The sequence below is a fragment of the Primulina huaijiensis genome, chromosome 2 (genome assembly GCF_012295235.1).
Source record: "Primulina huaijiensis isolate GDHJ02 chromosome 2, ASM1229523v2, whole genome shotgun sequence".
NCBI lineage: Eukaryota > Viridiplantae > Streptophyta > Magnoliopsida > Lamiales > Gesneriaceae > Primulina > Primulina huaijiensis.
The window spans coordinates 2,241,630-2,267,508 of record NC_133307.1 but is presented as its reverse complement, the minus strand read 5'-3'; the positions used below and the strand labels follow the sequence as shown (position 1 = coordinate 2,267,508).

Here is a 25,879-nt window from a genome sequence, read left to right as displayed (position 1 = left end):
CTCCTTGGATCCATATAAATCTGTCATTAATAAAAATAAATAGAAGTCCAATGCCATATATGAAGATACAATCCATAATATCACATATGTATGAATTGTATAAATCAAAATAGAAAAAGAAAGATGATAATTGACCAATTCGCAATCTCATAAATTTGGGACATTTATACATTTGCTTCCAAACAAAATCTATGACATTATCTATTCTTCCATTTATTATAAAAAAAAATACATATCCAGCATATGTACTCATTATTCAACGCAAGGTACAAGGCCACTATGCAACCATCCAATCTTTGATCCAGCCTTCATTATCAATGAATGACATGCTAATTAATCGATTCACCACTTCTACACTCACAGTATTTGCCCATTTCACCCTTCTAGAAAGATCCGAACCCGAGCCATGACAATTGTGCTCAGCGTAAGTTAATCGGTCTCTGTAAAAAAAAAAAAAAAAACATACGACGTGATTATATTTAAATATATTTAAATTTTGCTCGGAAAATATTTTTAATATCAGTCTTACTCGTGCCCGACGCTGTACCAAGGGTCCCATCCTTCAGGAACCACGATTCCGGACATTAACGAGTTTGCGAACACGACTCTTGCGAAACTCCTCCAAGGCCTTCCTAAAAACGTTTTTCCATCTCCAACTATTTTGCATGTTTTGAATACAAATCCATTTGCTTCATTAGGGCTTTCTCTTCCTTGAGCTGTGATGTAGCCTGGAACTCCAAGGGATCCTGCTACTACTGAAATCACGCATCCCTATCCAAAAATAAATTAAATAAATTTATCGAAATCCCAAAATGTTTTAAAGAAAATTGGATTCTAAAATGAGAAAAAAAATTATTGTGATAATAATTCCACATGCAAACATATAGAGACGTAAATAAGCCGAACATTATCAAGCTCGCCTCGTTTAAGGTATATACAGGTTCGAGCTCGATAAGCTTAACAACAATCTCAAACAAGCTTTTTCCAGAACCGATCACCGAGTAACTCACGAACAATTTGATCTGTTTACGTCTCTAAAAATAAACCTTCTTGTAATTAAGGGTCTAAATCACCACACACTCATTTACGACATAAATAATGAAAAAAATTATATAAAGTTTTTACAAAATTAATTAGTTCGATCGAGGAATGAAATCTTGTACTCCATATAAATTTCTTGTTAACCAAGTGTGTGTATAATTGAATCTAAATTTTCCATTGCATGGCAAGTAAATCTTGCATATAAATTGAAGCACAAGCACATGATATATATACCCTCATATACTTGTTTAACATGATATATCCAAAATTCAAACCTCTAATCTATGTAAGAAAATTTCAACCTACCTTTAGAGTAATACTTTAAAGTTGTATTTAAAGCTGTATATTTCTTCTCACACGGTGAAAAATATAGATCGACACATATATTGATAAATATTCGCCTCCTAAAACTATGTTTTGGGTAGCCTCTTATTTCCCAAAAATCCATCCATAGCTGACAACTTTCAAACACTAACCCAAGCCTAAAGACTATATTGCATCAGTTTGAGGCTTTGTGAAACTTCAGCATATATGGCACACTTATACTCTAATCAAAAGCAAGTTTTTTATATGACCTTGAAGTCTTCGAATTCCTTATGATAAGCAAGTGAAACAAGTTCTTACTAATGGTAAGAAAAGGAGTTTGAATGTAGGGGCTATTCTTATTTTACCGGAGGAGTTTGAATTAGCTCCTTCCGATCGTATTTCTCTCAAGAGAAAGAAAAGATAGGCAATTTGTCTGATATATATGTGTGTGTGTGCGCGTATATTATTGTCTTTTTGTTTTACCTCATAAATGGATTGGCCAGAACCAAATATAAAATCAACAGATCCTTCAATAGTGCATGATTTGAAGTAATGCCTCCCTTGAACATCCCACAATGTATCCTGATATCCTATGAACGCACAGTCCACAAACACATACTTATCCCCTTGAAAATTGCCTGCAACCGCTGGCGTAATCGGGTTACCGGATTTCCCCGGAGGTTGATTGTAAGAATTCTGAAACCATATATGACGTTTCATCATACATATTACTAAATTTTTGGGTCAGTCTCCGTATGGAAACGAAAATAGTAATCTTACCACAAATTTAATGCCTTTGACAACAATGTTGTCCGCAAAGGAAGTGAAAGTAGAGCTTGTCTCAATGGATTCATGGTCATCCCAAGTAACAGTAGTAGCTCGCTTCCCTTCTCCTTTAAGGTATATCAATGGCCTGTCGTACGGGATCCGAATTTTCTCTCTACATGAAATAAAACAACGTTACAGTCTCAAAGTAATGCAAGAAAAAGACAATTCAAATTAGAATTTAATGGAAATTAATGTACGTTANCACACACACACACACAAAACTTGTATTTTCTTGCATTGGATTCAAGAAAAACAGTGTAAATATTATTAAAAAAAAACAAGAAAAGGAAAATTGTTTTAGCCGAAGGTTATTTGTTTACTAATAGGGAACTGAAAAACTTGAAAGATTTGTAAAAAAACCAAGAAAGAAAAAAGGAAAAGTGCCGTTAAAATTGGTTGTTTTTGGCTGAAAAAAGTACCTATAAGTTCCAGCCCGGATGTAAATACAAATCCAGTTCTTGTTGTACGAGGGGACTGAATCAATGGCAGCCTGAATTCTTGTGAAATTGCCTCTTCCAGAGTGATCAACATAAATTGTTGGGAAATCTTTAAATTTTTCATGATTTCTTTCTGTAGTAGCATTGGTATTTGGAGATAAACATAAAACTACGATAATTAACCCGACAAAAGATTGAAAAAGGGACATTTTTTGATCGTCAGAGGTAAAAAAGTTTGCCATAAAATTATGGTGAAGATGGTATACTGGACATGGAAGAAGTATAAATCAAGAATGTCTTATTATTAGATAATTATTGTGTTCAAAAAATTCGATAACTTCATTTATATATAGAAAAAAATAAATGTTTACGTTCATTTCGAAGGATTTGGAAAGAACTAAAACAATGGCACTAAATGAGTTATATTTGCCTCAAATAATTTGATTATATAGAGGAATATTTTCGTGATTGATTATTAATTGGAGGGAAATTTGCAAGCCAAAAGGTCAAAAATAGGGGAATTATGGTGTCATCAAAATTAAACATGATTCTAGGAATTTGATTACACTCTTTACCATTTAAATTTCTTACCGGGGACAGCCATGTGTTCGATCCCACGATAAAAACAAAACAAAACAAAACCATTGTAATCGAAATTTTGTAATTTAACGATTTTGTTCGGTTAAATTTATTTAAAATTGTTTATAAACTCTTACATCTTATGCTTACTCTTGATAGGAGCATATAAATTATTAAGTCTTATTTAACAAAAATGTTGTTAATTTTTTTTGATAAAATAAGATAAAGAAGTTTAAATATTTTGATATATTTGGTATATATAATATTTTTTTAACTATGGATGTTTTTGGATATATTGGGATCCATGCCATTGAATTTTGGAAGTATATATTTGGGATTAGTAAAATTTCTGAGAATATTATGTTCTTTTTAAATATTTAAAATAGATAGCTCCCAAACTTATAATAAAATATTTTAACGAGTTTATAAGCCCAGATAAGAGATCCTTTTTTTTTTGGCTATATTAATTTATTATTCCTTTCGGTTGTTTTTGGTTGGCACGATATGATTAATTATTATTTCATTTAATAAATGNTTATTAATTATTGAAATTTACAAAATTATCATTTATCATTTTATCTCAAATTTAATCAATATATCAAATACGTTTTTATTTGTTAATATTCTACATATTACTAAAATATTTTAACAAGCACAATATTATTTATCTATACAGTCTCATCGATTCAACTAAACACAATTCAACTAAATGAACATTAGAAACTAAACCTTCAAACTGTTAAAATACTGTTTTCTCGCACTCAAGGCACAACCAAAATTTAAAAAAATTTGTTTTGACTTTCAAAATATTCATTGACGTCGTATGATTTAAACTATTCATATGGTGTTTAGATCTGATTACCTTTGAGTATATAACACCGGCTTCAACTATTACAGGTTTTAAGCTGATATAACCCTTTTTGTTAATATCTATGAACGGATCTAATCATTTCTTCGATTGTCAGATCTAGTTCACGACCAGAAATTTTATTCATCATATAGATTGCACTAGAGATCTAAACGAAGTTTGCGTGGAGATTGAATCGCCGAAATTTCAGAAATCCCAAGACGGTGCGACGACGTCGTGTTGGCGGTACGGTGGAACAAGGTGGCCGAAATTATTATTTTTTTCGAAAAATTGAGTTGGCCGAAATTTGGTGTGAATGAGAGACTGAGAGAGGGAGAAAATTTTGTTTAACAATTATGTTAGTTCATATGTCCCTAAAACTTTTACCATATATAAAAATATATATATACATATAAATTAAATAACAATTATTTAATTTGTTAATTAACTATTATATAATTAATTAATTCTATTCTCTTCTAGAATATTTCATGAGAATCTAGACTCTGATATGTCGATAGTATAAATCTTGTTCATATAATGAAAAATGAAAATTTCGAAGAACAAAATTTTTCATTGATCTAGTTTTTTGAACTCCTTCACTAAAACAGATAGTTCTTCTACTCACTTAATTAACAATTAAGATAACTTCTATATCTTCCATCAAATGAAATCAACTTATAATCTTTTTTTATTAGCAATCCATTTGATCTTCATCAAACAATAATAGCTAAATTCAACTCCTTGAATTTAACTATCTCAACGAAAACACATAATTTGATACTTGTGTGGCCCTCAATGGTTCAAAGATACAGCTAGCAATGGGTTCACAACTTCATGTGATTTAGAATTATTTTTGTTTGAGCTTACCCTTATCAGCTTCTTTCTTTTCATTAACCTCTTGATCAAGAACGTCAGAACTCAAATCTGATTACACCTATCGGATCATAATAAAAGCGTCTAGTAACATCGCCCCATAATCACATAGGTATTACTGATAGTGCCTGCGAGAACTTTAAGTTATGGTTAACATAAAATATGGTCCCTTCAACTCATATATATCCCGATCGAATCTGCAACCATTAGTATATCGAGAGTTGTAAATGAATTCTATAACAATGTGATATATCTTTTAGTAATAATGTTGATATCAAATGTGCAAATAGATACCCACCTTCCCTAAAGCACTATCTTATTCTAGCCAGAGAGTATTTGCACTATTAATCATCATATAACATAGGATATCTTCACCTGTACGCAAACGGTGAATCATCGACTACAATATATTGGCTCCTATATATTTCGAAACTACATCCAACCTCACCATCTGATAACCTTCAATGGAGTCTGATGATAGGGTACAAATCCTATTATATAATCAATTATATTTTAGAGATATTACAAAATATTGCATGGATATACACAAATATAATTTTCATATATCACAAAAGTCCATATCATCTAGGACCTCTACACCTATAAATAAAGGGCTCCTAACCTTAATCGAGGTACGCTTTTATGTACAATTATTTATGTTAGTCTTGTATTTTTTTTCTCTCAAAGACTATACTGACTTGAGCGTCGGAGTGACTTCGCCTCCGGGCAGAGTCATCTCATTGGTAAACGATTCAAAGTGCAGTGCTAGTATGCAGAGCCTCCATGTTGTACCGTATCAAAGAACTAATGGTGTACAACCATAACCACAGACTATTCCACTCGATAAGTGATAACCACTTGGACGGTCCGAGGGATGATTGTTTAGTGCATCATCAAATGAATATCCATCTGTATGAATGAACATCCTCTTGCCCTTACCAATGAAACATGACGCTTACATCACATATATTAGTCTCAAGCTTAAATGACATTTGTCTTTATTTTAGGCGGCTGATTCGAATATGAACATGTTTAGAATATACGGTACATTTTTTAATGAGTTTCATGATCTTACGTTAAAAGAAAAATCTTATGGTAACTATTGTATATTCAAAGATTTTATCTATACAGCTTGCATGGGTATACAGAAAAAATAAATGTCACAATTGGATAAAATCGTAAACTATTATTAAAATAAAGATTATTTTTACATAAGAGTAACTAAAATTCAAGTCACAAGTTGACTCTCACACTCCTACTCTAACACAAACATCATATTTTATATGTTCTTGTTCTAGAGATACCAGAAAAACACAAATAAGATATTTTTTAATCAGCCAAAGAGAATTTATGTATTTTATACTTATTAAAACATAGCAATTACGTAACTTGAATTCCCTTCCCCTCTATTATTTTTCATTTAGGACAAACAGTGCATATGTTTTACCCATTGTCCCTATATCTTTGCTACTTGCTGGCAATCTTTGCATGATTCATGTCGGGTGTTGTGCCATTAATTACTATGTTAAAAATTATTAAATTCCGAAATATTGTTGAATCGCCTAATATTGCATTTTTTTTTTGTTTTTGGATTAAAGTATTTGAAATAAAAAAATATTTCTAGATTTATTTTAGTTATATTTACATGCAGTTGAATTTCATGATTTCAATTACTCAATGAACGTATCATTTGTATTCGAAGTAAAATACTTACATTAAAAGAAAAAATGATTTCATATTGAGTATGTCTCTTGTGAGACGGTATCACGAATCTTTATCTGTGAGACGGGTCAACTCTACCGATATTCACAAAAAAATAATACTCTTAGCATAAAAAGTAATAATTTTTCATGGATGACCCAAATAAGATATCCGTCTCACAAAATACGACCCGTGAGACTGTCTCACACAAGTCTTTGTCTTTCATATTCATGATTCCTCCCTTGAGATCATAAATCCATTACATTGCTTGTTACAAATCAGTGAATCTCATAAACATCCAAATGATACAATAAAAAGAGTCAAGAATTTTAAATTTGTGTTGGGTTTGGATTGATGGTCTTGATTTCGCAAAAATAGATTTGATTCGGGAAAAAATAATGAAAAATACATTTCAAATAACACTCGTATTGAATAAATTTAAAATTCTAACACAATTAATATTGAAATTGTTAACTTACCGGTCCAGAAAAGAAGTCGATTAATTTAATAAAAAACAAATTTCAATTCACTTGTCCATCTAAACAAGTCGAAGAATTAGAAATTCGTTAATCAAAAGTCTATATGCCAATATTAAGTAACGATAAAAGGATTGATAAAACTACAAAAGAACACATGACATAGTTGTATAATAGACAAATAGAAAAGAAAGAAACATCATATAAGTCATATGATTATATACAATTCATAAAAATATAAAATCATCAAACCAAATTTAATTCATTTTTTCAACTATAATATAAATAATTTAAATATTCAATTTTTTTACAAATAAAAAAATATATAACACCCAAAATAAAAATATATTTTCCAGATACCCATACTCAGACACAAGAATAAGGGTGGAGAAAATTTCCTTCTCATCTCGAAACTTCCAGGTTGTGACACAAATAGACGCTGTGAATAATTCGATAAAACTCGGGTCCGGCTTACCGGTTACTTTTTCGATTTTGGTTTCCTATTTCTAAAAAATCGAGCCGCTCATAAGCTGAACCAGGGTCAAATTCACAATGCCAACATGAAAAAATAAAAATAGATGCAGGCTAGTTGGATGTAATCCAAAGTCAAAAGAATAAATGACAAAAATAACTTGAGATTCGGGTAAAAAAAATAATAAATCACGGGAAAATATATCCGGTAAAGAAAAAATTAAGCCACTCAGTAAAAAATAGACTCAATTCCTTAAACAAACAATGAAAAAGTAGACTGAATACTGATATTAAAAAAAATTTGGACTCCATATTTTAATAAACAAAAACGGACAGAAAGTATTCTTCACCAAAATCGTAGGTATAAAAAGTTTTTTTTTTATTTTTAAAAAAAAACTAGTATGCAGTTTTAATACTGGATTGGAGAAATAATGTCAAGTTGGGCACCGAGCTTCTCTTCAGCAGTTTTCTCAGCTCTAACTCTAAGTTTTGTCAGCTGCTTCTTCCTGTCGTAAGTGGCTTGAGCTCTGTCTTTCCTCTTCTTCTCGAGTTCCTACAGTAAACAGAAACGTTGCGGAGAATGCATAAAAACAATGTTTTGATCAAACGGATTCATGAGATGATGTTACATTGTAAATTTCAGGTAGTGACTCAATAAGAAAGTAAGCCGCTGGATGTAAAGAAACATAAAATACATTTTCATAAAAAAAATAAATTGAAATGATATGTAAGAGCACAAGGCCTTGAATCTATCTGAAGGTAAGGTCCAAGCCTCTTTGCAAAGCGAGGTGTGATACATGATTTTCCAGAAACTAGACAGCGTGACAAAAATTTAAACAAATTATCTCTTGTGTAATTTTCCAACTATTGAGCACATCTAAGGACACATTTAGCTCCTTAATAAAAATGAATAAATATCAAGTTGGATTTATAATATCTATATCTAATATGTATTTAATGCATATCCTGAGCCTTTTAATGAGCATAAGTCCCTCCCTAACGAGGGTTGCACCCAAGATTCTAAAATTCGCTATATGTCAGTTGGATGCCAGACCAGTGCCTAGGGCGCCGCTTCGTGGATTCCAGAGTATCAACATAATAAGATAAATTTTGGTGTAATAGGGCAAGCCAACAAATAATATTTTTTTGTTGGACTTTGGTTTAGGGCTTGTAAAAAAATTACTTTTCATTTTTTCTAATTGGGCTTTTAACCAAAAAAAACTTTTTTTAAAAAAAAACAGCCCAAATTTTTTTTTATTTTCGGTCATCTAGGGCCGTCTAAGTCCACCTAGGTCGATTTTTAGAACACTGGTTGCACCCCAGGAAAAAGAGCTACATCTTGCCAAGTATTGTACCTAAACACGAGTCTTGGGGGTTTAAGTTTACTGTGAGACCAGCATAATAGAAAAAACCTTGAAAGGGTAACATTAAAATATTGGCCACATTCTTAAATATTGCGAAAATGAGAGTTTCAGACGGTGAGCTGAAAGATAAAGTGACCGATAGAATAAAAGGTCTAAATGTGATAAATGCAATTTGGCAACTATAATATTACGCATGTAAACAGACACATAATTTTAAGTCAACGTATACAGCAGCGTACAAAAATTAAATGTAACTCACCCTGATAATATCATAGTGGTTCCATCCAACCTCTGATGAGAGCCTGCCCAACAAGCAATATTTGTGCCCAGCCTGAAGCCTCAGCACCCTGGTTATCACACAGGCCAGTAGCTTAGAAAGATGCTTACACATGACTCAATAACTAACGAACACTTAAACAACTGAAAAAGGTTGTCAAAGTAACTCACTTGAGAGCATCAGGAATAACCATCCTCTTGATCTTGTCATAAGGTGGAGGAATACCCTCAAACACCTTCAAACGAGCAAGTGCAGCAGCTCCTCGCTTAGTCTTGTGTGGAATCATCCTAAATATAAAATTCAATATATGGCATAAGGGTGAATTTAAATCATGACGATGTATCATAGAAATATTAAGCAACCTTGTAGCCCCCAATGCAACTCACAAATAGAATACTCATTTCCAGTATTAGTAGCTTGGAGACTTTACACTTATCCTCTGTTTAATGAATTGAAAAGGCAGACCATTTTTCTACATGCCAAAATGCACAATGATCTGAGATGCAGAGTTGTCAAGATCACATTCAAAATTCTACATACCATTACTGTTCAAATAAATTTGCAACAGTACAGCCTTCAGATTTTTTAATATAATTAATTATTAGAAAAACAACACATATTTGCTATATTTAGCAAGGTAAGGTTGATGTTAGCAGGTAGGTAATTGGTCGATGTTAATATCCACCCGCTAGCATCAATGGTCAGGATCTGGTCACATGGGTCAGATCATCGTTGATCTGACTCATGTGGCCAAATACTAGCCATGGACTCTAGCAAGGGGGTAATATCCACCTGTTTGCACCTTAATTTCCAGTTAGCAATCATAGGGCATTTGCTTTTATACAATAATCCATCGCGGCCCGTGCCCCGTGGCGAATTCTGCATTTCTTATTTTTTGTTGAAAACAAAATTGGTGAATGGATCCATGGAACGGTTCACCAAAAATACACGTGGTTGGTGGTTTATACCAGTTTTTTAAATTATTTGTCGTTAATCAATCCATTGGATCATTTCACCATAAATAATAATGACAAGGGGGCAGCTGCATCCAGCTTGCGGGCAGCCTGGGTGGAGGAGGGTATTTGTAGGAGAAAATCAAAGTTTTTTTTTCAATAAAAAAAAAAAAAACCGGGCTGCCCGATATTTATTTTTTGTCATTACTGTTGGTGGTGAACCAGATCCAATGGATAGGTTGACTACATAACATAATTTTAAAAAGTTGGCAGAATCCGTGGACCGAATATTGTTTTAATAACTTTTTGGTAAACAATTTGGATAGGTTCACCAATTATGTTTTTTCAAAAAGACAGGAAATGAAGAATCACGGTGGATCGTTATAAAAGTAAAACAACAAATTCACACATATTGAGCAAATCTGAGGCTGTTTTGTAATAAACTAAGAAAAAACCCCTAGCCTTCAACTTCTAGCAATGCACTCTCAATCTAACCAAAGAGCAAATGAAAAGGCAAACACTAAATAAAATTATAATCAATCTAACCATAAAAAGTATGAAATAGATATCACATATTCTACAAGCACACAAATAAGGAATGAAAGTAAACTGAGAACATTACCTTCCCTGTCCCATCACAACCAAAGCTTCAGTTCACGAAAACTGAAAGCTCAAACTTTTGCGCAAAAAACCAGCTTAAATGTCTAAAGCACAAAGACTAAAAGTGAATGGACCGATATACGACTAAATTTTGCGTTACATCATCATCAAACGTGTCTGCTTTAACATCCAAACACATTCCTCCAGCTTCATATACCTCAGATAATCGAATCATCAAGCAGGTCATGTACCAAAAACACCCATCTCAATCAAACACGTTTTCAAGCCAAACCCACAATAAAACACCAAAAATACATACTTTAAACGAAATAACTACGCTAGAAATTCCAGAAATAAAAAGCATTAAACCATACCCACGAATCGTACGCCACAGTATCTTGGACGGAGCCCTGAAATGAATGGGTCCATGAGATGGCTTGGTGTTCATACGCTTCCGGAGGAATCTCAGATACTTCATCTTCTGTCGCACAAGCCCACCAGATAGGCAGATCTCCTCAGAGCGAACCACAACCACCTTCTGCCCATTTAAAAGTTCTTTGGCTAGAATGGAGGCCAGACGGCCAAGCATGTGGTGCCTCGCGTCCACCACCACCCTCTTCACACAGATACCTGAACCCGACACCATTGTTTCCTCTCTATAAGAGGTGTGATTGGGGAAAATGGCGAGCTGGTGGATGGAGAGAATAGGGTTTCTGGCTGCTGTCTTGTGAACTATTTTCTTGCTATCAAGCCCATATTAGTTTACTGTTAATTTAGCTAATGGGCTTTAAACTTTTTTGGACTTCTTATTCAGTTCTCGAAAATATGTTAAACCAAAATAACCGACCGAACACGAAAACTTGACACAAATAATTCAAAATTTTAATTTTTTTCTATGAAAATTATGTAGTCTTTTTTGTTTGGCTCATGTTGTGTCATTTTTCGCAATAATCAAATATTCGAAATAACTTATTTGATTCAAAATAAACTTCAAATTTTTTGAGTTGAGCAATTAATTATATCCAATTGGTTCAAAATTGAACTAGCCAAAACTTTTAATGTGATATAATTTTAAATCTGAAAATTAAATAATATTTATTTCAAATAAGGATCTATAAGCCAATATTATATCTATAATATAAAAGTTAGATTACTTTTTATCAAATGGACCCAATATATTTTTTAAGACAAAAATTTGTGTGAGACGGTCTCACGGGTCGTATTTTGTGAGATGAATCTCTTATTTGGGTCATCCATGAAAAAAGTATTACTTTTTATGCTAAGAGTATTACTTTTTATTGTGAATATCGGTATGATTGACCCGTCTCACAAGAGACATACTCATTTTTTAATATAAGTTCCATATTATCCTAACAAATTTAAATATATCACATTTATTTAAACATATATATGACAATGCAACCAATTGTTTGAGATGGTGTTCAATTAATATGTATTGTAGAGTTTGATATTTCTAAATTCAATGGCCAAATCACAAAATTACTTAGTTTGCATGTGGGGTCAATTGTTCGGATATTTTTCAAAACTGGAATTCTCTAATTTATATTTGTAGCATTTCTCGTTGTGTCTCTATCTTTCTACACCATTAATTAAAATCGAGTCTCTAATACTAACTAACTTTTAATTAATTTCTTGAATTTTTATTTTAAAATACAATTATATCATAATTATATAAATTTATTGATGAAACCACTTATTTTAAAACATAATTATATCATCGTTATATAACTTTGTAGGACCAAACGCTCGTCCATTTACCAAGAACTATAGTTGGTGATAACGATGCAACTCAAATCTTTTAAATCATGCAACAGTTCAAACAACACGTTTCGATTGTTCTATCCAGCAGATGCAATTATTGTACCAAACAGTCTTTCTCCCAATAATTATACTCTTTGCAATCAATGAGAATTATCCAGACAAAGCAGTTGGGCTTGACAGGTGGCGGTTCCAGTAGTAGTTACTCGAGTTTATCTGATATTGTCCGCTACCACTTGTCCAAAACGTTTGCCAAGTGTTACAAAACGCCTACACAACTGCCCAAACGTCAGATTTAAGACTTACACGTGTCCAATGCATTCACCAACTCGTGTTGATTTGCTTGCACAGCCAAGTCCAAGTCTTCCAACAATTAATTGCCTCTAGCAGACTCTCCCAAATGTGCTAGTCGTTTATACACGTAGTCAATCCCATCCAACCAAAGCCGCATGCACTTGGCAACATGCCACAATGCTCCGCACAAACATCATGGCTCAAAGACTTAGCGAATCACGTGACCTGTCACATTGGCTCTAATACCAATTGTAGGACCAACGTTTGTCGCTTAAGACAATTATTGCATCAAACAGACTTTATTGATGAAATATTTTTTTTAATTTTCCTAAAACAACCTCTTTTGATTACCTAGTTTGCATGTGACCGAAATCCCGAAGCACTTTTGTTTTTCAGGTGGTTCTTCGTCATTATGGATTGTAATAACTATGTTGACAATCTAATGAAATATTTGCGCTTGAAGTGGTGAAGGTCAATTGTCGTTCCATGGTTTCTTGAATGTTTTCTTGGAAGCCAATTGTTATTCTACGGTTTCTTGAATATTTTCTGGAATTGGAAGGCATCAAACCTTTGATCCTAGCTGATAGGTTCAACTGACTCTAAAAAATTTATTTAATTTGACAACAACAATATATGAATTCAAGACTGTAAAATATGTATGTTAATGGGATTTAATCTGAAAAACAAATACTTCCCAGAGTTTCCAATGCACAAATTCTCTCTGCTCCCTAGCCAGTGCTAGTAACAAAATGATATCATAACAGAATGCTGATGCACATTCCTTTCTTGATTATTTGTGCTCATATCACTTATTTTAGTCATAACATAGAAAAGTTTTGTGCCAACCTTTTGTGCATAGTTATTTGGGGCGTAAGGCGCACTAAAGCGCAAGGGTGTCTTGGGGCCTGAGCCGCGAGGCGCAAGGCGAAGCGCACGCTTTATCGAAGTAAGACGCACATGACACAAATTTTAAAATTCAACATATATAAAATATTTTATATGATTTAAATTAAATACTTTGACAAAGATAAAAAAAATAATATAAATAAAAATTCATTAGCAGATAATGTAGAATAAATAATAGCAAAAAAAAAAAACAAACTCTGATCATCTAAAACTCATTAGTAAGTCGTAAGTGCATTATAATATATTAACCAAAAAACTTCAAAAATCTAAATCATCAAATTCATCTTCATCCTCCCCAACTGCATTATCATCATCATCATCTCCAGAAGCTGAAGCTCTAGATTTGTATCTTTCTGATTCCTCATCGTTTTTGCAAAAATCAATTACTTCATCCTCTTCATTGCTATAACGATAGATAGTAGATCTTCTTTTACACGTATTTAATGTACTCGTACTAGCCGTTGCTTCTTTTGTAGAGGATGTGCCTCGAGATCTAAAATTATAGGCATCTTCCTCAACCCCAGAAGCTCGTCCAACTTCACCCCAAGTCAAATACGAGATCATTTTCGTCACCACTATTATTATTTAATCCTCCCATCAACCATTCATTACTATCATCGATATCAGCCAAAGAAATAGGATCAATCATATCACGCATATCATATCGGCGCCTCAAAACCCTGTTATACTTGATGTAAACCAAATCATTCAATTTTTTTTGCTCCAATCTATTTCTTCTTTTGGAATGAAGTTGCACATATTTGATACAAATTAATTTTAGCTTTAAAATAATAAATTTATTTAATATTTCATTAAAGACTAATACTTAGTACTCACATGTTCAAACACACTCCAATTTCGTTCACACGCAGATGAGCTACAAGTAAGGCTAAGAACTTTCACCGCGAACACTTGCAATTCGGGTGTCGAACACCCATAAGCCAACCACCATTTCGCTGGTAATTTTGAAACAAAATAAAAAATTGAGCATTAAAACTATTACATATCAATTATCATATAATAAAAATAAAATATTTATTACCTGGTGATTTTTTGTTTCTTTGTCTGACTGCCATGGGCATCCCAAAAAGTCTTTCTGCCCTTTTGTACATTGGCAATTGGTCCATGATCTTATCATGTAACTCCTCGGTTTCACACATCCTAGCGATACATTTATACAAACCCGTCACAACTTCATTATCATTTTCTATATTAGAATTTCAGTAGAAGAACTCCGGGTTTAAGAAATGCCCAGCAGCATGTAAAGGTCGATGGAGTGTATCGTCCACCTATGATCAATTATAGCAAAAATATATTTATATGTCCTCTTTGTTATCAAATGAGGCAACAATAGCTTCTTTAGCCCGATCCATTGCTTCATAAATATAGCCGGAGGTTTTTTTTACCCATCAACCAATCGAAGAACTTTCACCACAGGACCACCTACTTTAACAGCATAAACAATCATATTCCAAAACGAAGGCATTAGTATAACCTCTGCTGCCCGCTTACCTGGTGCCTCCTTTGCAAATCTACTAGTGGTCTATTTCTCAGATGTAAACATTTTTATCAAACTCGCTTTGTGATTTTGAAACCGCTTTAAAGTCAAAAAAGCGGTTGCAAAACGAGTTTTTCCAGCTCTGACCATATCTTTCTGCCTCGTGAATTCTCTCATCATGTTTAAAACTTGGGGCTTGTTATATAAAAAACCATTAACAATCATTGCTCTTTCATATACCTTCTTCAAGTGAGGAAGTTTAAAAAAATCTTCAAGCATCAAATATAAACAATGAGCAGCGCATGGAGACCAGTATAAGTGAGGATATTGTGCTTCCAAATGACGTCCTGTTCATTAAAATTTAAATGCAATATACAAATTACATATTAGAAGTTACAACTTTAATTTAAATAATATAATAATTTATATAAAGTGATATAACTAATATAAAAATTTAAAAATTAAAACCATACCAGCTAAAACATTTGCGCTTGCACTATCAGTAACAATTTGAACCACATTCTTTGCCCCAATTTGTTGCACATATTTGTTGAACAAATCAAACAATTTCGCACCCGTGTGAGAATAGCTCGACCCATCCACTAATTCTATAAAGACAGTCCCTCTAGGACCATTTATCAAAAAATTAATCAATGTCCTATTTTTTCTATCAGTCCATCCATCTGCCATCAAAGTGCATCCATATTTAACATGGTCATCCGTGTATTTTTTCAGTATCAATCTTGTATGTTCTAACTCTTTTTTTAAGCATGTAACTCTAACTTCATGATAAGTAGGGGGCTTCATTCCACAACCAAATTGTCCAACAGCTTCAATAAATGGTTTAAAACTATCATAATTCACGGCATTAAAAGGAATACATGCATCATACATCCATTTAGCGAACTTTTGCACAGCATTCTCTCTCAGTTTCTTCTTATTTTCATCATACAACTTCGCTGTCTTTGCATCTTTTTTCTTTCCTTGCGGTACAGTCTCATCAACATATTGTTGGAAGTATAAATCTATTGGACCAGCTTGTTTTAGTTTCTTCTCAGGAAAATTAGCTGCAAGATTAGAACGCTGACCAAATGAAACTGATTTAGGACGTTTTTCTTTTGTCGGTATATCTTCTTCAACTTCCAAATCTTAATATTCTTGTTGTTCTGCAACTTCATCAAAGTGAGGAATCGCATCCATTTGATTTTTCAATTCTTTTTTTTTCGACATGTAAGAACTAATTTCTTCTTTCACGTGCTCTGGACATTTTGAGCAAGTTTTCGTATTCCTATTGCATCCGACAAGATGTTGTTTGTGTCGATAAATCCCACCATTAGTTGTTTTCCCACAAAAATTACACTTCACTTTATTGATATTTTTTGGGTCTTCTAGTGTTGCATAATTCCATGCTAGATCTTTTCGAAGGACTTGTGATTCAGAATTCGACATTTTTATCTGTAAAAACAGGTTTTATTCAAGCAACAGTAACAGCATGCAACATTATAACAGCATGCAAAAAATTATAACAGCAACAACATTATAACAGCATGCAAAAATTCTTCCTTCATGACGTCACATCCCACAAGATATAGAAAACATAAAAAAAATAGACAGAAGGAGAAACAACTCAACAAGGCTAGATATGATTGAGAAATTATGAAAGACCTAGAACAAAAGATTTCTGGTAATTATGGAATTTCTCGATATTATAGATGAACTGGCTAAGTCCTTCAAAAAAACACGCAAAATTATTAGGACTTTCATGTATATATTTTTTGAGTATTGATTGACATGACAGATTGTGACTCGCTCACTCGCATCAAGTAATCTACATCTATGTAGACAACAAGTATATGGAGAAAACTCAGAAATGTACACTGCTAAATGCTATCCCTGGCTACAGAAATATTCTCTTGAAAATGCTAACTCGTCAATCTCTTAGCCATCCTTGGCTACAGAAATTTTAAGTGAAGTAACAACTATTTGGATTTAAATTAGGATACATAGCGCTATCATGGATTAGCATTAAGGAGCCAAAAAATATTTTTTAATAAGATTTGCTGCCAACAAGGCACAAAAAGAACAGAATTAGGTGAAGGAAACAGACGTAGAGACTTTGTAATCCACAACGCACAAAAAGAACAGAATTACGTTAAGGATACATAGACGTAGAGAGTTTCAGAGTTCATACGTAGAGAGTTTCAGAGTTCAGATGTAGAGAAAAGCCACTGCTGCGCAAAACCAGAAAGAATTTGAAGGAACGATAAGAAAAAGAACGCACATCAGATTGTAGGGCTTTTTTAAAACATTAAAAAGGGCTTTTGTTTGTTATTGAGCTTTAAATTTTATGGGCTTGAGTTATAAATTGTTAATCGCAGCATAAAACTACATACGTTCGCCTTTCTGCCGCGGCGCGCCTGGGCCGAGGCGCACCTCAGGCACGCGCCTGTTTAAAGGCTTGCGCCTGGGTTATGGCTGACAGGCGCAGCCAGGCGCTCGCCTTTCATAACAATGCTTTTGTGCATCCCAGAAGGAATGCGTTTGAGATCTCATTCTTGAAACCACAAAACGATAAAATAAAGTATGACAGTGTCTTAACTGCCTCCATCAAGAGGTCAGCCCTACATCGAAAAGTCTCTACAAATTCTTCCTTTTTCAAAAGCACAAAGTTTTGCCAATTGTGCTGTGAGCGCAAATCAGTTGGGTGTATACTTTGGAGCGGTTAATATAAAATTTAAAGGAGGCAAGTTATTAGTCTAACCGGTGTGCTAAGATATGTTCTCATTGAACATAACTTATTGCCAGTTGGTTTGTATTAAAATGTAATACAATTTTGGTTTGCAGTTCATCTTACATGAATTTTTGTGTTAATTGAATTACTTCGATGTCTTTTGTTAATTATGTGATATGTCCTTAAGATTATTTTAGTATTTATGCTAAACAATAAATCTGAACCTCACTAAAAATTCAGCAACTAATAAAACGATGAAAAGACCAAAACATGTCCATGAAATATTAATCTTTCATCAACTCTTGTCAATCTTATTGCGGAAAATCTAAAGGTCTCGTGTAGTCTGTTGAGATTTTAGAATTTTCGGGCAACTCAGTTGTGCTTTTTTTTAAAAAACCACTTTTAATTTTTCTTTTTAATTGCATTACAAAAACAAAATTTATTTAACACAAAAAATTTTGATACGTACACAAGCATACTGCATGCACGAAGAGGCACTAATATGTGTAATGTGTGTAGAACAAAATATGTAACACAGGCTGAAACAAAAACTACAATATATTTCAAATGGGCTTAATATGGATATTCAAGTTCAAGTTTTTCTAGTCTTATACTTGGGTCTCATCCAAATCAAATACTTCTATCAAAAGACAACCCTCAAATTACTTAAAAACTCAAATTGGCAGGATAACTGATAAGCAAATCCAGGAGAAAAAACAGTAACCATAGACCGCAGCTCGTCATAAAGTACAAGATAATGAACTTAAATGGACAATTAAACTAGAAAAAATAGAGAGACAATTCAAGAATTCAACACATAGAAAATGAACACACCAAAAATCCAGGGAACATGCAGATTCAAATCCGTTTCTTCTTTTGGATGGAGAATCAGAAAAACTACATTAAAGAATTCGATTGGCAATGGCAATTCAACTTTTTTGAATCTCCTCTCCCCAATATCTTTCCTGTATAATCACCAGCTTATAAAATGGGCTCTAAGATCAAGGTTGGGAAAAGATGTGTCTGTTGTGCTCCGGTCATTTGCAGACAGTGTGGAAGCTAAAGAGCTTCTTCTCTGTGTAAACTTACAAAGAACCGAGCAGTACGAAAACTCACGACGTGTATTCAAATGGTTGCGGAGGGGCGGGTTCGTCATCAACAGCCATTGCAGAGGCTGAACCCGGTTGTCCAGCTGATGATCCACCTGCATTTGATGTTGTTGATGAGGGAGCATCGGTGAGAGATAACTGTTCGGGTTCGTGTGGACGCAAATCTTTCAACAGTACAAATCCTGAGGGAGCAGATTTCACCGGAATGTATCTGCTTTCTTCGAGGAATTTGATAATTTTTTCTTGGGCGGGAATGACTCTGGCAGGGTTGGTCAAGATTTCAAAACATGGCTCGGGTTCAGCCTTCTTTTCTGCTGTGCTATCAACCTGACAAACGGCAGACATTCAGAATCATCTCTTCAGGGTTTTAATCATATTCAATTTATAAAACGATTTAACATGAATGCAAATGAATCAACCAGGCTCACCACTCGTGAGATTTCAGAGCCATCTCGAATTATATTTTATTCAAATTAAAAAATCAGAGTTAAGTTAAGCTCAAGCATGTTCTAAACTTTTTTGAATCAACTTTGCGACAAAATTATTTTACTCGATAAGCTACCTGGAACTTTAATATGTTCAACTATTTAAAAGTATATTAAAAAATTCGTAAACTTGTACGCTATCGCCATACTTCAAAGTTCAAACCTTGCTCTACAAGGCACAATCAACAAGTTTATGTTCAAGCTCTAATTAAAGTTGGAAATTCTTCTAGCTTTGTAAATATCGATCTTTTGAGTTCACGTACAAAAACATTGGGTTACGTTAGGCTGAGTTCGAACTTTTGCACCCCTAATATCTACAGTATCTGAACAAGTGTCTGTGTGAGAGCAAGAGTATGTAGGGGAGAGAGAGGGAGACATCAATGCCATAATGGTAACCAAAGGAAAGAAAAGAAGCACATGAAAAATCCAGGATCAGCACCGTGTCCCACTAAAATGGAAAAGGTCCAGAACACAAAAAACAGAAAGCGATTTAACCTGCATAGCATCCCCCCCATCCTTGTCGACAGCTTTCCCCTTTCCAGATCCAAGGACAGCACTTGGTTCTGCACCAGATGCCTTCTCTGCCTCCTTCTTACTAGCCCTGGCCTTTGCTCTAGCTGAAGTGGACAAGACCGCAGTAGGTAGCTTAACAGAGGTAGTTGTTGTCGGTACTGTAGTAGGCTTAGGGTACTCGAACAATGACGGCTTAGCATGAGATAAGAATTCGAACTTTGGCGCTTTAAGATTGTGGTTCAAACCAATGAAGGCAGTTGGTGAAAATGCTAGACTAACGAAATAAATAAGTGGGTACCAATACCAAAACTGACTGAACACAGCAAGACCAACAACAGCAGTAATTTTATCATGTTTCGACTTTGAAAGTAACTTGATTGTCACATTCCTGCCACCAGCATCTAGGATCCCAGAAGCCAGAATTGCACCCATCTTGCTCATTGTGTCTTCATGCTTATCAACAATAATTTTTTCCAATTGCCGCCTAACGGTTAAAACATGGTTACCAGAAAAAAGGCGAATGAATAGATCAACTGAATATTACCAGTGTATACACAGACCATACCTGAATGTACCAACGCGAGAATCACTGGCTTCACTTGTCTGAACCATAACCATTGCCATTGCAATTAGAGCACCTTGACGCACAAAGTCAACAACATCTGACATCAAAGGTTCCAGCAATGATATGGCCTCACTAAGACCAGTGCCAGCACATGAAATTCCAACTGCCAATGCGGCGCCATATCGAACATGAGGGTTGTAGGACTCGGACAACAAGGAAACTATACGAGGAGTCTGCAACAATAAGAAAATAGATAACTGCATTGGAAAATACCCAGCCAACATCCCTACCGCAAACCCTCTTTGTAAAATATTATGCACATACAACATTAGCTATAAGTAGGCCACGTATCAGGGGAAAATGCCAAGTAGTTTTTGGGTTCTAAACACCTTGCCAACAGCTAGATAAATAATAGACGGGATTCAAAAACTTAGGAATCTTCAAAAAACAAGCCTCGACGAAATAAAAAGGTACCTACCTGTTCAGGATCAGAATATAAAACAAAACCAAGGGCAAGAACAGCAGTTCGCCGGACGTCATCACTCACATCAGACACAGCGAAGTGCAACAATTGACGTATTGCCTTATTGTTTGATGTTCCCCTGTATGCCAAAGCCAATGCATACATGCCTCCATAGCGCAATATAGGGTCTTGATCGCGAGTCATTTGCTCAATGAGTGTATCGGCTTCTTCTTCTCTCCCATAGACTGTAAGTGCTATTCCCAATGCCAAACCCCTGGCAAGCCATACGCAACGAGATAGTAACAAGAAAGATGAACAAAGAACATACCTGTCCCAGGACAATGCAAAATTCAACATTACCTAATTATCTTCTCGTGCTGGGTCTCATGTGCATATGCAAGCAATTCACTGGCTTTCTCGCTTGCAGTTCCAACCATCAGTAAACCCAGACTAATGCCAGCAGCTTCACCAGCAACAGCACTGTCTGTATACAGCACATTTTTTATGTCTTCAAAGATGTCATCATCAGCAGTGCCTAAGGCTGCCAAACCAAGGCCTAGGCAGGCACCATGTTGAATAACCTGCACCATGAAATATTTCCCAGAGTTTAGCTAAAACTTGGTGGAGAAACATGGTGACAACAGAATAATATCATTAGGTAAAACAAAGGTTAAACCTCAACATTAGTAGTCCGCAAGCTATCACGAAGAAACTGTTTGATCCCCTCCCCATGGTTTGCATGAATTAAACCAAGAGCATATAAAGCTCCACCTTCAGAATATGGACTGCCGCCGCCGCCGCCGCCCTGCGGCAAGTATGGAGCCATTAGAGATCTTCCTTGTTGCAGATGACCTCTGTGGATAACACCAAGACCTGCTGTGGCACTAAATTTTGCCCAATTTGTAGCCCTGCTCAACCAGTCCTGTCAATTGGCAGAACACGTCGATCGGAGACAACATCAAAATAATTTTAAACAGTAAATGGAAACCAGGGAATAATCAGTAAATTACCAGATTCTCGCGAAGAAATGTGTCCACGGTTGTTCCCGCATGCATAATAGCATTAGCATATATAGTTGCACTATGGCAAACACTGTTTCTCACCTCAACAGATTGCTTTATGGTCTTAAGAATGAGAAGATCTGATCTGTAAGTAGATAAGCAACCAATCACCCATCACAATTTGAATCGCATAATTTAAACATGTAACAGAGAATTTGGCTGAGAGTCAATCTGATAGTAAGAAAACTTACTTGTTATGACTGTACAAGAATTGCATAGTCAGCTGTATTGAAGTCTCCCCAGACAAAATTCCTCTTATTTTTGCCAGCCTCTCTGCATAAACTTCATCGTGCTGATCTAGATTTAAGGAACTACTACTTTCTTGAGTATCATCTGTCATTTGAACATCCTGTAATGGGACAGCACTTCCACTCTGAGCAGAATCAGGTTGATTAGACCCCGACTGTGCGGTGGCTGAAAGCTGGGGCTTAGGGCTTGGAAGTCGATCTCGCACTCTCAAAAGGAAAGCCTGGTGCTCATTCTCCACAAGATCAAATGCTATTTGAAACGCCAAAAGTGCATCATCCTCAACTTCTGATCTTAAAAGTTTCTCTAATATAATCGCTACACCCTCAGGCTCGTCTAAAAACATTAGGCGCTGACAAATGCTCAAATAATCAGGAGAAGGCAATTGCTGATATACCTTGACAAGCAGACGGAGTACCTGCACACGAATTACAAGGATCAGAGCATTAAGTTTATTTACTTTTTTGAGCCAGCAAGATGGCCTTAATTATATTGGACAGAAGCTTAGAAACTTAATAGGTTCGAGAAGACCAAGTTTCTTCTCCAGCAGATATTTTCATAATCTTATGATAGAAAAAATAGTCAGGAAGTAAGGTGTTGATAAAATTAAACCTCATGGCATCCAAATTGAATTGACATCTAAAATAACTAAAAAATAGTAAGGAAGTAAGGTGTTGATAAAATTAAAGCTCATGGCATCCAAATTGAATTAACATATAAAATAACTTACAAAACTACATGGATGCATTTCATTGTGTTCTATATGTCAAAATAAATAAAGTGTGAAATTCATCACTTCGTATAGACCATTACACCCTAGAGCAACTATAGATTAACAATGCATTAGACATGTCAAGTTAGTTACCTATACATGTCTATGTTAGTGTAAAGAGCAACTGACAAACATCTTCCTCATACTTCAAATTTGCCTTCTACCAAAGTGCAAAACAATTTTAACCGTATGAGCTTAACAATTATTGTAAGAGAAAAGGCGATAGAAACATCACTCGAGCATGCACTGAATGATTTCACCTCACGGCGATATTCTCTTCGATTCACAAATGAATGTGAGACATCGATGCAATAATTGATAGTAGCATGAATATTATCACTCTTTATAACTGCTTCCTCAAGTTTATCCAATCGTCTGCATTCAATGGCCATTCCTATAGCTTGTTGGTTTTTCCCATCAACTATACATCTGGCAAAAAGGGTAATCAAGACATGAGCTAGAAAGAAGACGCCACATGAACTGCATATAGCAACACGGACAACTTAACATACTTATCAAGCATTCTCTCAACGATCGCCTCCAGTCTAGAGTCAACCTTCGTGGATTCAACCTTTGTCTCAGCTGCCTTAGTCTTGAGACTAGCATATTCATCGATTGCTTTGGCTAAGTGAAATAATAGCAAGATGAAAACTATAAAAAGCTTTGAATTACACGAAGCAGTAGCAAAAACTTCAGTGACACTCATTTAGTTCTTAACGAGCATTTCCCATCCACAGATCACACTTATTTCAATCAAGTTACATACGCTTCACATCAGAATCCATCTTGGGAGCTATTACGATTAGTCTCAGACAATTTGTGAAGAGAGAAGCATGAAATAAACTCTTACCAAGAATAGTATGAACATAGTCCGAATCTTCTGACACATCAAATAGAGGGCCAGCTCCCAGGGCATAGGATAACGAGTCATTAAGTTCACCTAGATAATAGAACACCTGACGAAAAAACACCAAAACTTGTGAAGAATAAAAAAGTGAAAATAGAATAGACACATGATGGAATCAAGAATTTCTGTTCATCTTTTCATTAAGTGTGACCAAGAGGAAGTTCACAAAAAAGAACAAATCAAAACAACACCAATTTTACTTTTCTGAACACGATTTCCCTCACTTAGCTGAGTTTTATAGGAATTACTAAATTTATCAGAGTAACTAATACAGCATAAACAACTCCCAAAAAATATGGACGAATAAAAAAATTTTGTGAGAAACATGGTTTCACCTTTGAAACAAGCAAGGCAGCAAGTTGCCTTTGATCAAACTCTTCATCTTCATATAAACTTTCTCTGCAACCAAATAGCAAACATATATAATAAGACACTTGGAAAGTAAGAAAAATACCACAATGGCACAGGAAATATAGAAAAAGTGAATTAATGAGTACACCACGTTTGGAAGAAGACAAAACGAGATATCAACTGAGAGGTGGTGAGCAATAATCAATAATAAGCAAAAAGTGAGATCACCCAATATTCTCATATTGAAACACTACAATGTCCACTCCCACGGCATAAAACAAAATCCTTGCCACCTCAAGTTTCTAATGACGCCAAGAATAAAAACACTGCAGCAACAACAACACATTTCTAACAAAGACTAATTCAAAATCTTTCCCTGCTTTGAAATAGCTTACCATCGATATCAGGCAACAAAAATTAAAACACGGGGATCAAATATAAATATATATCAAGGCACCCCAAAACTCCATCTCACACAAAGAACTCAGCTTTGCACCAAACAGGGCAAAGCCACTCAAACCCATATCACCAAAACCCCCATTCGCATGAAAAAACCCTAACCTTACGTCGAGCTTGAAAACCACCCTAATTCACGTATTTGGCAAATAAAAAAAGAAATATATTACATAATCGGAACGGAGGTCGAGATCTCCGGCCAGAAATAGTCCACGAAGGAGTTGAGGTTGGAGAGTGCGTGCAGCTTAAGAGCCGGATGGTTCTCGTTCAGCATCGCCAGAAGCCCTCCGGCAGAACTCACCATCGTTGCCGCGGCCGCCATCGAACAGATTTTTATCGGGAATCCGCCGGAGAGATCTGAGGGGGTTTTGACAAAGATCGTTCGGGTTTCTTGGAGCAACGGCAAAGTGCCTAGGTTACGGTGTTGTTTGGTTGGCGTAGCGATCAAACCAAAAGAAATTTAAGTATTGAAGTTTAGTTCAAATTAAAAATTTAGAGATATTCAAAATTATGTGATATTTAAATTTTACATTTAAAATTTTTACAAAATTAAGAGATATTCAAAATCTCAATTCTCCATTAAATTATATTAAATATAAGAAAGTAAAACTATAAAATGTTAAAAAAATGTTTAATTCAACTTAATGATTTGGATGAATATTTAATTGATAAATATTTCAAACTCATATTGTATGATTGGTTAGGTATTTAGAAGGTGGTTTTTTAAACACAATACATGAGTTTCTTCAATTAGTTTAGATAGGTTGGCAACTAAATCGATTATTCTTGAGTGTCAATGTCAGTTTGCTAACATGACTGCAGAAAGAGGCTAGACTGACATATTTGAACAAATCACATAATGAATATGAAATGGTAAGCTGAAAGGTAAATATGACATATATTTTTCTGGATGTTCGTATAACTGAAATTCCTACGTCACCCCTTCTTCCTTTTAGGAAGATTCACGCTACAAAACTTTGGATGATA

The 25,879-nt window shown here is 34.7% G+C and overlaps 3 protein-coding genes across 4 annotated transcripts; all 3 read right to left on the bottom strand.

The window, feature by feature from the left end:
• Positions 1-155: 155 nt before the first annotated feature.
• Positions 156-2,975, bottom strand: LOC140958904 (probable pectinesterase 29). Its single transcript, XM_073416497.1, has 5 exons — positions 2,595-2,975; positions 2,128-2,287; positions 1,831-2,043; positions 530-771; positions 156-440 (listed from the first exon to the last, which is right to left on the bottom strand). Exons 1-5 carry the CDS (start codon positions 2,852-2,854, stop codon positions 278-280), a joined length of 1,038 nt encoding a protein of 345 aa, XP_073272598.1. The 5' UTR covers positions 2,855-2,975; the 3' UTR covers positions 156-277.
• Positions 2,976-7,723: 4,748 nt separating this feature from the next.
• Positions 7,724-11,510, bottom strand: LOC140963835 (large ribosomal subunit protein uL13w-like). 2 transcript variants are annotated; one of them, XM_073423267.1, is made up of 5 exons: positions 11,131-11,510; positions 9,374-9,490; positions 9,186-9,273; positions 7,962-8,115; positions 7,724-7,926 (listed from the first exon to the last, which is right to left on the bottom strand). In XM_073423267.1, exons 1-4 carry the CDS (start codon positions 11,400-11,402, stop codon positions 7,972-7,974), a joined length of 621 nt encoding a protein of 206 aa, XP_073279368.1. In that variant the 5' UTR covers positions 11,403-11,510; the 3' UTR covers positions 7,724-7,926; positions 7,962-7,971. The 2 variants fall into 2 exon arrangements, with proteins under 2 accessions (XP_073279368.1, XP_073279357.1); XM_073423256.1 differs by having other exon boundaries at positions 7,724-8,115.
• A 7,212-nt stretch (positions 11,511-18,722) lies between these two features.
• On the bottom strand, positions 18,723-25,354 carry LOC140963827 (26S proteasome non-ATPase regulatory subunit 1 homolog A-like). The gene is made up of 13 exons (XM_073423246.1): positions 25,063-25,354; positions 24,421-24,484; positions 24,029-24,134; positions 23,691-23,802; positions 23,439-23,607; positions 22,352-22,824; positions 22,110-22,245; positions 21,776-22,021; positions 21,460-21,680; positions 21,115-21,373; positions 20,637-20,869; positions 20,054-20,555; positions 18,723-19,400 (listed from the first exon to the last, which is right to left on the bottom strand). Exons 1-13 carry the CDS (start codon positions 25,212-25,214, stop codon positions 19,077-19,079), a joined length of 2,997 nt encoding a protein of 998 aa, XP_073279347.1. The 5' UTR covers positions 25,215-25,354; the 3' UTR covers positions 18,723-19,076.
• Between the last annotated feature and the right edge of the window lie 525 nt (positions 25,355-25,879).

What these genes read in the sequence shown, in the direction of transcription:
- LOC140963827 (XM_073423246.1), bottom strand. Translation starts at nt 25,214, where the DNA reads ATGGCGGCCGCGGCAACGATGGTGAGTTCTGCCGGAGGGCTTCTGGCG. An exon ending in TGCGGACTACTAATGTTGAG is followed by an intron (nt 21,681 to 21,775) that starts GTTTAACCTTTG and finishes TTCATGGTGCAG; the next exon opens with GTTATTCAACATGGTGCCTG. An exon ending in TCTCGCGTTGGTACATTCAG is followed by an intron (nt 20,556 to 20,636) that starts GTATGGTCTGTG and finishes TTTAACCGTTAG; the next exon opens with GCGGCAATTGGAAAAAATTA.
- LOC140963835 (XM_073423256.1), bottom strand. Translation starts at nt 11,402, where the DNA reads ATGGTGTCGGGTTCAGGTATCTGTGTGAAGAGGGTGGTGGTGGACGCG. An exon ending in CTGTGGCGTACGATTCGTGG is followed by an intron (nt 9,491 to 11,130) that starts GTATGGTTTAAT and finishes TTTTATATTTAG; the next exon opens with GATGATTCCACACAAGACTA. An exon ending in GTTATTCCTGATGCTCTCAA is followed by an intron (nt 9,274 to 9,373) that starts GTGAGTTACTTT and finishes TGTGATAACCAG; the next exon opens with GGTGCTGAGGCTTCAGGCTG.
- LOC140958904 (XM_073416497.1), bottom strand. Translation starts at nt 2,854, where the DNA reads ATGGCAAACTTTTTTACCTCTGACGATCAAAAAATGTCCCTTTTTCAA. An exon ending in CTGGCCAATCCATTTATGAG is followed by an intron (nt 772 to 1,830) that starts GTAAAACAAAAA and finishes ATTTTTGGATAG; the next exon opens with GGATGCGTGATTTCAGTAGT. An exon ending in TGGTACAGCGTCGGGCACGA is followed by an intron (nt 441 to 529) that starts GTAAGACTGATA and finishes TTTTTTTTACAG; the next exon opens with AGACCGATTAACTTACGCTG.